The sequence below is a fragment of the Saccoglossus kowalevskii genome, chromosome 14 (genome assembly GCF_978046115.1).
Source record: "Saccoglossus kowalevskii chromosome 14, keSacKowa6.1, whole genome shotgun sequence".
In the NCBI taxonomy this organism is placed as follows: domain Eukaryota; kingdom Metazoa; phylum Hemichordata; class Enteropneusta; family Harrimaniidae; genus Saccoglossus; species Saccoglossus kowalevskii.
This window is the reverse complement of record NC_140654.1, coordinates 15,619,086-15,632,162: the sequence shown is the minus strand read 5'-3', so window position 1 is coordinate 15,632,162 and position 13,077 is coordinate 15,619,086. Positions and strand designations below refer to the sequence as shown.

Sequence of the window (13,077 nt, the reverse complement as noted above, 5' to 3'; positions counted from 1 at the left end):
AATCCTTAAGAAACAAATATTATAGTACGTAATTGAAACTGGTTTGAAACAGAAATAACCCAGGCTAAATAAAAGGATAAATATTATATAAGATGTTTCATGTATGCTGACTAATGAGGATATTTTGTTGCCATGGTGTTATCCTTATGTAGTAGATATGTGTTTTCATAATTTGCGTGTAACCGGCCATGAAGTTGTTACCATGGTGATTAGCTCAGATCAGTTTATGTACGATAAGCTAGTGAACGTGAATGGTTAGTGCGGTTACGTCGGCGCTGTGAGAAGCGATTTTCTGCAACAAAGGAACACTATCTAACTAATCCAAAATCATCTATTGCAGCCGAGATTATCCTAATTAAAAAGTCAAACACGATACCATGCAACCCCAAGCTCGGGACAAGGATACTCGTATTCTTGGTGAATTAAAGAAAATCAAATACGACACCATCCACCATCTTCAAGATAGAAATTGAATCAAGGTCACCGTTTGTACAGTAATTGTACATTGTATCTACAAGATTGTTCCTTATTGGTTCCCAAGCTTAACGCCTAACAGTCAGACCAATCAAATAGCAGCTTATTTGTTGACAATTTCTTTTAACGTGTCAATTTCTGCTTTGTTTGTATGCCTTGACTGACCTCCACTATTTCCCTACTAGGAGGATAGCACATTCGAGCAATCTGGACAATATGTGTATTATAGAAAACGTAGCTATATAATAGAGTTTGAACCAGTTAGGAGACACTTCCCCAGGTATAGATTCAATCTTCCTATGAGAAATTATGTGATCTATCAAATAAAAATGTATTGTAATGAAGAATTCAATTCGGAAATAAAAGCATTGTTTGGTGATATCGTTATCATAATGACATTTTTCGATTATTGATTATGGTTGTGTATGAATTATTCAAAACTGAGATGCAATATATATTATTTCCAGGTTTTCAAATAGTTTATACATACACACTAACACCCAAATTATTTCTTGATAAAAAAAAGTGAATTTTCATAACAAATGGATCTAAAGTATGATGCCTTACTTTGCATATCTAAACTATATAGACTACAATAAATGCAAGTTTTATATATTTGTTTTAGATCTAAAATAAAATGTTGAATTAATTGAATAATCAATCAAATTTTAACTTTGTTTGCAAAATTACATTTTATTATTATTTGTGATTCGCCTAGTTTGAATGTTGACATCTGAGTCCTGTTATTCACCACATGTGTCCTCTATATGTTCGTCGCATCTTTATTAGATAACAGCGTAACTCGCAATCACGAAAGTAAATCATGATCTGCATACATAACCCACATGGCAATTCTTCCTAACCACCAATCGTGTTACACTGTGCATGTTTCTGGAGTTCAATTAATATTTTCCGGATCTTTAGATGCACGCATTGAGGCATATTTGCAATTCACACGTTCACGCATTCATATTGCCCTTCTTATCAGTGCCATGTGTGTGGAGTACTAGAATATGCGTTATCTAATTTGCAATGTTCCATTTGAGATGATACTGGTTCAATTAATCTGAAAAAAATGGACCACATGTAATTGATAACGATAGGCACTTCAACTTTTAACTTTAGAGGGCGCAAACAGAGCTTGCCTATACATCCTCTTAGATGAAAAGTGTTTTTACTTCCTTTTTTTCTTCTTGTTTTCATAAATTTTGTAATTGGGCTAAATGATGGCCATAAGTATTTTAAAACTGGAGACATGTAATATATCACAGTAGGTTCAACATTGTATAACCGAGTATGAAATGATCCATTTAACATTGAACTTATATATACTTTTCTTCTGTCAAATTATATTACAGTTTTGGTGTAAGTGTGTATGTATATTCCATTTCAGAACAGTATGGTTCGCAATGGTGTGCCCGACTATGAATTAAAAAGATTACGTCATTATTTTGTGTGAATATACAAAGTATGGCTAGCCACAACTTTTATTTTTATCATATTTGTTACACTATATAAAATTATGATAGATCTGAAAATACTAAATGCAACTGGATTAGTAAGCGATTGCATGATATCGTAACGTTATGCGGCATATGGGCTGATTATTGACTATTATCTGATCCAGTCACACTACGTGCGTGGCGTGTTCTAAATATTTAACACACTTTAGAATCATATTTTAGATTTCAATGCTGCTGTAAAAAGCATCCTGATTTTGACAAGCCTGCTATAGTGTGAATACACGCGGAACAGGACAACATACAATATAACCATACTATTCTGAGAAGCAAGCTCTTTTTGCGCCCTCTAAAGTTAAAAGTTGAAGTGCCTATCGTTATCAATTTACATGTGATCCACATTTTCGATCCATTTTTATTTTCAGATTAATTGAACCGGTACCAACGTTGAATGTTTTTTTTTTTTTTTTTTTTTTTGCAATGGTATCGAATACACATGGAACATAATGTTTGTCCCCAGGAAATGGTCACTCCATCAAGCGTCAAAAGTCAAAGTGACGTCAAGTTTAGAACCATGTGTCTGACATAGATGACTTGGATGCAAGTGCAGGAAAATTCAAGTCCAAGTTCAAGTTTCTCCACGACTTACTTTATTTAAACGGGGAAACACGTGACTTAGCTTGACGTGTCACGTGAATCAAAATGCATGATCTAATTGGATAATGGTTGCAAGATTGTTGAAGTTCATGACGTCGCATTTATACTGACAGATAATATAATTTCGCCATATTCATTTCGAAAAGTGGTCTAATATTTGTTAACTGGAATCTACAATGATCTAGGCTTGCAATTTTAATTTAAATCATGGTAACATTGAATTCCAATCTGTTTTTAATTATTCGCGCATTCAATGACATATGTAGATCTGCTTTCATAATCATCGTCACAGTACAATCGTTAATTATAAGATAACTTTACCTCAAGTTAGCTATTTTAAAAGTATAGCCGAGTTGATTGGCTGATAATTCATTGGTTTTAAAATCGTGCATCAGAGAAAAAATACAAACCACGAAACAGTTATTTTTTTAATTAGTATGGCATACTTCTATATCATGTTTTATATCGCAACAAAAACTTCGTGCCTGTGGTGCGGTATTCCTTTTCTCAGCCCACGTTGACTATAGCATTCTTTTCTCGTCCTGACGTTCACGCAAGGCATTCCGTTTCGCTTTGACATTGGTAGCAGCTCTGTACGTAATCTGGTTACGGTCTCTAAACGTCCAAACCTCTCTCTGTCTAGGCGGAAAACAACATTTTAAATACTAACTCGCGCCCTCTGACTACTGTTCGCTTCAATGTCGTGTTGATTGGTAAATATCATCACTACTGTTTGGCATGAAGTCGCCCGTGTCATTAAATCAAACTGTTAATTGCTGTGAACGAAATTGTTTTCACCGATCTGTGTAAGCTACTTCGTGTCACACCACTGAAGCGTGTCGTCCCATAGGAGACACGGCTTGTTGGATAGTTGTATTTCGAAAAGAGGGGGCAATTCAATGAGACCGTTGGCGTTCACTTTCAGTTAGTCACGGCGAAATGCTCTCAAGGACTTGGCTGCCTGAGCGAAACACGTGAATATGCTAAAATGTCAGCATGTAAATCTTTACACTTTCAATTAGGCGTAAAAAAAACTTGTTTCGCCACTGCACGTCACCCTCTGTTTACGAAACCTACAATATTTGCGTGCCGGAAAATTGTTTCCACCCCACCCCTTCCAATTTTCCAAAGCTTAAAGGATAAGTTTCTGGTCAGCGTGCGCATAATCAAACAGTGTGGACCGGTTGTTTTTTCACCACTATACAGCGCCCTCGATTGATTAGGTTATGAAATCTGCGAAATTGGCATGCGTTATACCCAGAAATAAAAAAAATGTAAACCAACAGAACATTTTGATGTGATGTTTTATTCACAATGCAATTGTTACATTTATTTGTCAATTCGTTCCACGAATGTACCAGAATCGCAACAGAAACTTCGTGTCTGTGGCGGTATCTCGTTCTTCAGCCAACACTGGCCATAGCTTTCCGGTCGCTTATCGAACGTCCACGCGAGGCATTCTGGGTCACTTCGACATTGTTGGCAGCATTCGGCTTGGCTGCCGACGACGTTGTATCTGCCGTTGTTTATATCGCTTCCCTTTCGATCAACGTTATTTTCAATCGTATTTGTACAAGACGTTGGTCCGCGACCTATAGAAAGATTAAATAACAAATGTTGCTTGTCGCCTCTTGAGATCTTAGGGCTGTTTCTAGGGTGGACGGAAATTTCGACCACGGACAAATAAAGTACAATTTTTAGTAAAATTTACATATTTTGGTGAGTACAAGAGTGGGTACAAGAGTATAGAAGTTAAAATTAAAATTTGTATCCATCAGGAACCATCAAAAGTTGCCGTATAAATAGTCATTTAATTCATATTGGGGTGAGTGGATTAGAGGGTGTTTTTATCTTCGCTGGCAAGTTTGACCATAGACCTTAGAGTTTTCTAAGGTCTATGGTATGACGACCCACGTTGCCTTTCATAGTGACCATGATTTCTGTATATACAAATGCTCCGGCCAATGTCAAGCTAGAATCCCATACATTTAAAGTGCGGCACTTGGAAATGAATGTTGTGACATGTGGCAAATGTTCCAACCTTTGGGTAATAATATCGACTAAATTTCAAACAAACCTGTACACCTGTAGGTATGAGGCCAGTGAATTTGAATCAAGCAATATAAACGGCATATACGTATATAAATACACGCAGACAGAACAATTTTGGAACACTAAATGCGACTCATGCTTATTTGAATCCGAACACAACATGCCAATTCTATCACGACTCGCTAGATTCAAACTTCCATCCAATCAGAGAATTCCAAATAAAACTAATTCCAAACAAATGCTAGAGGGCGCTATAGCCAAACATTTGTGTCCATTTACAATACTGAATGCCCACAGCAACGTATGTAGTTGTAATCAGGGCGGCTATGCACAACACAGTCAGTGTACCGCATATTCAAAGAACAACTCGTTTTCGTAATATTAGATCATTTGATAGGAATGTTCATAGGGAGTTTGCTAACTCTCCGTACGAATTTTGCGGTTTGCGCCCGCTGTAACATTATATACGCATATGAAAAGTCTCCGTATTATACTTACCCTCATATCGACAAAGAACGTAAAAAACTTTATCACTGCATGTCTCGTCAGTCCACTTGTAGGAGTGTTCCCTGGAAAAGTATTTTGCAAATCAAAATTAGATGAGCTGATACTTGATTATGATGATTTTTTAACATTAAAATGTTTAACATTCAGTCATCTTGCATCAGATCGTCAAACGAGTACTTGTCCATATCGAGATATATATTGCTCTGGGATAGCATTATTTAAAACGATATGGCCACCGGTCGGTCTTTTTGAATCACATGAATCGCAATGTCGCTGTAAAACGTGATTGCACTCAGCCAAGGAATGTGAGGGACATAGGGAAAGCGAGGACAGCATTAATTGTGAAATAAAATGGAAGGAATGCTTGATTTTCGGATGATTTTTCTAAAAATTAAGAAAGCAGCAATCTGGCCGTCTTGAACTTGATCGTCAAACTAAAACACATGTATATCTATGACATGAAGCATAATGAATACATAAAACGGCGACTAAAAAGACTGCCAAGAGTGGAGAGGCAGATAAAAAAAACATTTCACGGCAACTGCGCAATGTAAACGAATTAGAGAATGTGAATTTCATAAAAAAAATTGTCATCAGACATATTTGAATAACATAAAATAAGAAAATATAAATGATAATTAATCTAGCTCCATAAGTTTCCTCCCTTCAGATTTGAAATGAATGGCCCCTTGTTTCACAGAGGTTTGACCTTCAAATGAAACAAACTCCGTCTTTGAATTACAAGGCTGCAATCGTTGTCGACACAATTGAACACCATTTTCAACCATCCAAATTTAAATTCAGGCCTTACGCTAGAATTGACGACATAATTAAATCGACAGCATTCTGGTATTGTTTCAGGTTTACCCAATTTCATAAATGTGACTATTTTGACATCTGACAGAATACATTTTATTGAAGCAGCACAAACGACGGTGAATGTGTTTTTGTTTGTGTGACTTCAGTAGACACACTCACTGGGGGTGTTGATTAATAAATGTAACATTTAGAAATTTGAACTCAATCCGTCTGGGCAATTTTGAGCCCGGCTCAAACCCGAATTTAGTGTTTCTTTGTCTAGTTTACAAATAAAATAAATAAATAAAAACAAAAATTAAAAAAAAAAGTCAGGAAAAGATTTTATTTCAAAGGGATGAAGTTCGGGAAAACAATGCCAATGTACGATAGTTTTTTTTTTTTTTTTTTTTTTTGTATCACTTTTCATTCTTCAAATGTTCAACTTTTCATTAATATTATGTAGTCCATCGTGATTCTCCAGCAAAAGATTATGGGTAAAGTATGACAACATAGCCACTGTTCTAAGATTGTTGTGAAATGAGTCAGACTCGAAAACGTTTAGCATTTAGCATTTAATGCCCTGCAATGGAACATTCTGATTGGTGGGGAAAGAACTAGGTAATGATTACGTCAAATATGTCAACCAAATTAAATATGCTAAGAATGATTTCAAAAATTACATTGACATCACAAGGCAGTCACCAGTACCGTCTGGCGAATAAGGCGCCCATGCTGTGTACGACATCGGGGTACCGTCTCTATAAGTCCAGACACCTTCTGTACCTTTGTCTCTCCCGTCAATCCAATATCCTGTTAGACAATATTATACCGGATTATTCAACTGACAACGAGAAGCGATATTGTGGAAAACTACTGCACAATATTCCCTGACGTCTGCATCCAAAGAGTAGACATTTTCGTGAGTCTAGAAATAACAATACAAACAACTCACCGAGTGGTTCTGAATTCATGGTTGCAATAAAATCCACAACGGTGTCCTGCATGTGCTGCGACGTAATTCTGGCAATTCTCCCGTCGTCATTACGACAGTATTGGCTGGCTTCCCTCCACGTCTTGGGTTCGTTAATGAACTTAAACGTACCCTCAAATGGGATGTCTGAAAAATATAACAATAGGAAAATATATAGACAAACAATCAATTTACATTCAAAGTCATTTACAAGTTAAATATAAATAAGATTTTGAATAATTTTTTAGACGACTACGTCACTTTCGAGTTGATAAATATGCAAATATGACAATTTTTTAGTTGTTATTCACGATAGTGTAACTGGTTTAGAGTCGACAACATTGGTATTGCTGTTTAAAAGAAAGAAAAGAAAACAGACATGGCTGTAATTAGCAGTTAGTATAATAACCCCTAATCTAGGGGGCTTTGGTAGGGATATCTGTTCAAATGGACACGCTTGAAGACATGTACGATTATATTACACTGAATACAGTGTTCAGCTTCGCGACATTTACAAACTACTGATCATAATGTTCGCTCTTATACTTAAAACAGCACGGCTACTAGTGCAAATAAATTTTTTTGACATCGTGCATCGTAAATAAATAAATAAAACAAAATATGAAATAGACATTTGGCAAGGATATAAATTACTGTCTTAGTGTGCCTTCAAAAAGCAACCTTCCTGTCCATAGTCATCGCTATACTAGAAATGTTAACGAAATGTGTAAAAGAATATTTACGGCAAGAAAAGGTCACAATAACATTCAACAAATACACACACGGACCTATTATGTATATATCTTCGTCAGAATCGCTGGATGATGAGTCGTCATAGTACCACGACGGTGGGGCGCCAGATTCATAATAGTACCCACGGGCATTATAGGCCGCCAACACCAGCACATACAGTCGTAAAAGACACATGTCGAACTCGTATAAACAAAATCCCACGATATAATGTTTTGGGATAATCGCGTGCACAACATTTATAATGACTGACTAATTACTTCGGTGATCATTTCCGAGAATCCATCCGACGGAAATTGAGGTATTGTACACAGACGTTAATTGTTATTGCACCGATTACGAATCACCTTTCACAATTACAGCATCTCGACAAATTGCAAATTTCTCACGTAGAGGTAGTTGAAAAAAAAAACATACTATTTTACAGCTGTTAAGGGACTGGACGTTAATTATCAGGGGGTGGGGGAGATTTGAGGGAAGGCCAATCTTTTTCAGGCGAATGTTTGGAGGTGGGTCACATTTTTAAAGACATTCGTGTATTTCTGGTCCACCCACTGTAATTACAGGTATTAACAATATAATGGTTCACTTGTATCAGCACCCAACAGAAAGTCAAAGAACACCTGTATCGTTCTAAATCTATGTTAGTATCAGTAGTATTATGGGCGAACCACATTTTCAAGTTAAAGCAGGAGAGTCGTCACCTGCGCACGCGCGGGAATTGAGTCCCAAGCGACGATAACAACACAGAAAAATGTTTTGTTTCACCAGTACACACACGAACCTAATATGTATATTCCATCGCTGAGGACAGAGTCGTTACTCGCTGCATCACTCGAGGCGTCACTGGAAGAATCAAGATCCTCGTAATCCCATGACGGCGGACCACCACTAGAGGACGATTGCATACCACAGACGATGTAGAACGCCAACATCAGCACACATAGTCTTAAAAGATGCATGTTGACGTTGTATTGACAACTTCCCGTAAAATAGTGTTTTGCAATTATCGCGTGCACAACTTTTATAAAGAAATACTAATTACTTCCTTCGTTAATTATCGACGAAAATACATCCGACAAAAATTAAGCTATCTGTATTCTACCTGATGAAGGTAAATGCTATTACACTGACCTTCCCGAGTTCGGATTATTAAATACTATAAAACAATATCCCGACAAATTGAAAAAAAATAATTCAAGTTGTGTTTCCGGCCTTACCTATATTTTTTATGAAACTAAACTTTTTATATCATGCGATTCAGCAAATTTGTATGCAAAATAGCCGAAATTCTATCCACAAAAATGATTCGGTTTATTGACTTTTTGTTTAGTATAGTGGATGATCAGAATATAACTAAGATAATCCATTATAATGTCTAACAATTGGAACATATACGACTTGGATAGACTTAAAGAGTAATTACGCTTGACCCGAATTCGACGGAAATTGGAATGTTATTGGATTTTTTTGAGTAATGGCGTAATTCCGGATAAGATATCTTTTTAATTCGAAAATTAACATGATTTAGTTTTTCTGGAATATGACCAATGTTAATTTTTTTTTTTTTTTTCAACAGTACTATGCAACATTTAGTGGTTAACAATTGTTATCATGATAGCGTTAAGACCATGGCGGGTACGTCGCTCGGGTATGTCCTGAACGACGGATAATCCAACCTGGCGGTGAACTTGAACATCAAATATGGATCTACTTTTTATACTGGGTGTATGTGGGGCGGACTACAATGTGGAGACGCTAACAGCCTCAACATTCACCCATTGACGGATACAACTTTAGTCGCACGATTGTATTCCACCGGGCCTGATTAACACAGGGAAAGCACAACCACAATCCTTCCGTGGCTCGACATTGCCACAATATTACGGAATGTGCAGCTGTCATATCGCCATCAGGAGCCCGGACATCCCCATATATAATGGTGTTGTTTGAGCGCAAATACGCGCTGACGATACAAATTTAAGTATCGTATTACCAAGCAACATATACGGACAGGGACATTGTTATTCTTACACATACTGTATACCGATACACGGAATCTCGAACTACTTTTATCATCAGCTTTCCATACCACGACGTTAACATCGTAAATACATTTGTAATATGCACCGCGAATGTGACAATTGTACTAAATGGATTCAATGCTACAATTTCCGTCACGGTGGTAATATGCAGTGCGGTAGAAAGCCTATGGCCTGGTATGTGTGATGAAACTCCACGATTTGCAGCAGCCATGGTACAAATTAGTTTAATCATTCTCATTTGGTGGTGAAGGCACATAATCCATGTACTTGTGACAACAGGGACATGCATTAGCCGAATCTCTGACGTTACAAAAAATCACATACAAAGATTACAAGTATTGATAAACTTCATCACATTTCGTCTTAAACATGCAATATGCACGAGCACATATATGCTTTATACCAAATTCTGAGATGTTCATTTCTGTAGCACACAAAAAAATAGTATTTGTCCAATGAAAAATGCCCCTAAAACATTCAGCGCACCGGACAATTTCATTGTTTCATCAAACGTACGTTTTTAGTTCAACATTTAGTATCAAACGAAAATAATGTCAAATGATATGTTCTCAGACATACCGCATCTTTAATTGTGTACTCTTGCATCTCCTACTTAATCGGCTGCCATAGTTGTAAACCAAAACAAGATATTTAAGAATAAATGCCAAGACTATTGTGATTACCTGATTATAAATATTGCATAACACTTCATAAATTGTTTTGATTTTTCGAACAAGAATGCAAAATTACCATATAATACACGGTCTGGCAAGGAACATGACAGAAAAATGTTTTGTTTCACCAGTACACACACGAACCTAATAAGTCGACGCCCGAAGCGTTTCTGGAATTAGAAGACTCGTCTTCACTCGAGGCGTCACTGGAACTTGAAGAATCTTCGTCATCGTAATCCCAAGACGGTGGATCACCTTCATCGTAATCGAATGGCGACGAACCACCACCATAGTATGATCCCATACCACAAACGACGTAGGACGCCAACACCAGCACACATAGTCTTAAGAGATGCATGTCGACGCTGTATCGACAACTTCCCGATAAATAGTGTTTTGCAATTATCGCGCGCACAACTTTTATGAGAAATACTAATTACTTCCTTCGTTAATTATCGACGAGAATACATCCGACAGAAATTAAGCTATCCGTATTCTACATTATGAAGGTAAATGTTATTACACCGACCATCCCGAATTCGGATTACTAAATACTCCGAAACAATATCCTGACAAATTGAAAAGATCTAGACAAAAAAAAATTGTATTTCCGGTAACCGAATCTATCCATATTTTTGGTGAAACTAAACTTTTTATTTAATGCGAATCGGCCAATTTGTATGCAAAGTTCTACCCAAAAATGACTTGGTTTATTGGCTATTATTTAATATAAAGGATGACCAGAACAGAATATGACTGTAAGGGAATCTACGATAATGTCTGCAATTAGGGGGGGGGGTCAGCTTACGTCTGTATTGTATGCACGACTTGGATAGAAATAACCTGATGAAATGTAGTCCTGTGGTGGTGGGGGGGGGATGTAATCTAATCTAAAATAAACATATCTGCTTATCCAATATTTTGTTAGCCCGTTACTGCAAACATGTATTTTTTCTTTGGCCTAATTACCTACGTTTAGGGGATTTGCAACAAAACACTAATTTGAAAATTATTTAAATAAATGTATTTTATTTCACTCTTCTTCTGTAAGGCCTCCAGCAACCATAGTAGCGTTTTGATAAACATTAGTACATAAGTATTGCCGCATGTCCCTTTACACATTTTCAAGGGCGGCAGTCGTACATACCGTAATTTTTGAAATCAAGATAAAATCTTGACACAAATTTTTAAACCTGCTCAAAAATTATTGTAGGTAATAACGGTTTAAAACCTGATTCGCCCCAATGAAGACGACCCCTTAGGCTACTGATTTTCAATCATTTACGCTTTTAATTTGCATTAATCATTAGGATTATGATTCACAAGATATGTAAATTTGATGTTTGAGACATCATGTAGAGATGGCATACACGAATTTAAATTACCAGACAAGTTTCCATTTCAATTTTTATCTACAATTTTTGCATATACAGTACATTCCTCCATTTTTTTCTGTCAAAATTGCAATGGTTTTGGTTTTATTATTTTTAATTTCAAAGCCCTATGCATGAAGGTGTACCATCAAAATCCAATGAGTGGTTCTTTAGACATCATAAAAAATAGTTAATTGTTGTGCAAATTAGGTTATTAATATGCATGGTTTAACCCAACAATTCTGTGCATTAACCCAGAGCATCTATGCTTCATGTTTCATCAAAAACCAGCATATGGTTCGCAAGACATCAGTGGAACAGACGGACACACATACAGACACACTAACTGCAAACACTTCCATTGTGTGCTTCACACAGGAGAGCCAAAAATAAAATCTGTAACTGCCTACCCACTATTTTGATATTACTGGGAGGAGAGAATTGTTATTGCTTGGTACAAGGGGTTGCCCATTAGAAACTAGATGTAGAGACGGTAGAGAACCACTATGCAACCTTTTACTTCACCTAGTTTTGAGTTTTGTAACTTTAGTCAACTGTACTATCACATTGAAGTCGGGATGCTATCATCTGCTTTGCGAGTACTACATCATGCTGATCCCCTAGCTACCTAATGGTTTAGGCCACTCCATATTAGATGTGATCATTGTGTTGTGACAGCCAATTTCATAGACCATCCGGAACAGAAAGTCAGAAGAATACAAAGGATTGTTTCGTCAACATGGGGGAATGTTGGGTATCGTGGGTGTTAATCAAAAAAACCATCTGTTCTTGTGATTGGTCCAGACACCTATTTTTTTGGGGGGGGGGGGAGGCGGCGGCGGCGTGATCGGTCTGAGAATATCGGTGCATGTTGGAAGTGCCTAAAGCATTTTGATTCTATCAAGCTTCGTTAAGCAACAATACTGTAACACCATAAATTACAGCGTGCTGTAATTTCGTAGTATTATACACGGTATTTTTATCCTACTATATTAGGAAATGCCAATTCCAAATATGGAATGACTACGTGCATCAGCATCCTCTAATAATAAAACAAACTTGGCTGCCACCAGACTCCACACAAAGATTCTGTTCTAAACTTTTTTGATTTTGACATTCCTATCATGTAACTTTGGAAGGAAAAGATGTATAATAATAAGGTTATTACGAAGAAACATCAAAGTATGCACTCAGACAGTACGCCGTCGCATCAACTTCAGCTGCGTGTAGGTCGATACTCTCACTGTATTGTCTTATTAGGTATCCTCATAATAAACAGTATTCTATTTAAAAACACACAATTACAGGTGGCATAAA

The 13,077-nt window shown here is 36.8% G+C and overlaps 1 protein-coding gene across 1 annotated transcript; it reads right to left on the bottom strand.

Moving 5' to 3' along the window:
• Positions 1-3,877: 3,877 nt before the first annotated feature.
• LOC100377056 (uncharacterized) lies at positions 3,878-10,786 on the bottom strand. Its single transcript, XM_078006096.2, has 5 exons — positions 10,532-10,786; positions 6,901-7,065; positions 6,629-6,758; positions 5,142-5,212; positions 3,878-4,183 (listed from the first exon to the last, which is right to left on the bottom strand). Exons 1-5 carry the CDS (start codon positions 10,743-10,745, stop codon positions 3,921-3,923), a joined length of 843 nt encoding a protein of 280 aa, XP_077862222.1. The 5' UTR covers positions 10,746-10,786; the 3' UTR covers positions 3,878-3,920.
• Positions 10,787-13,077: the final 2,291 nt, after the last annotated feature.

Bases quoted from the DNA above. Each gene is read 5' to 3' on its own strand.
- LOC100377056 (XM_078006096.2), bottom strand. From the start codon at position 10,745: ATGCATCTCTTAAGACTATGTGTGCTGGTGTTGGCGTCCTACGTCGTT. The intron at 7,066-10,531 runs GTTCGTGTGTGT...TATATTTTTCAG, and splicing joins TTCGGGCGTCGACTTATTAG to ACATCCCATTTGAGGGTACG. The intron at 6,759-6,900 runs GTGAGTTGTTTG...ATTGTCTAACAG, and splicing joins CATGAATTCAGAACCACTCG to GATATTGGATTGACGGGAGA.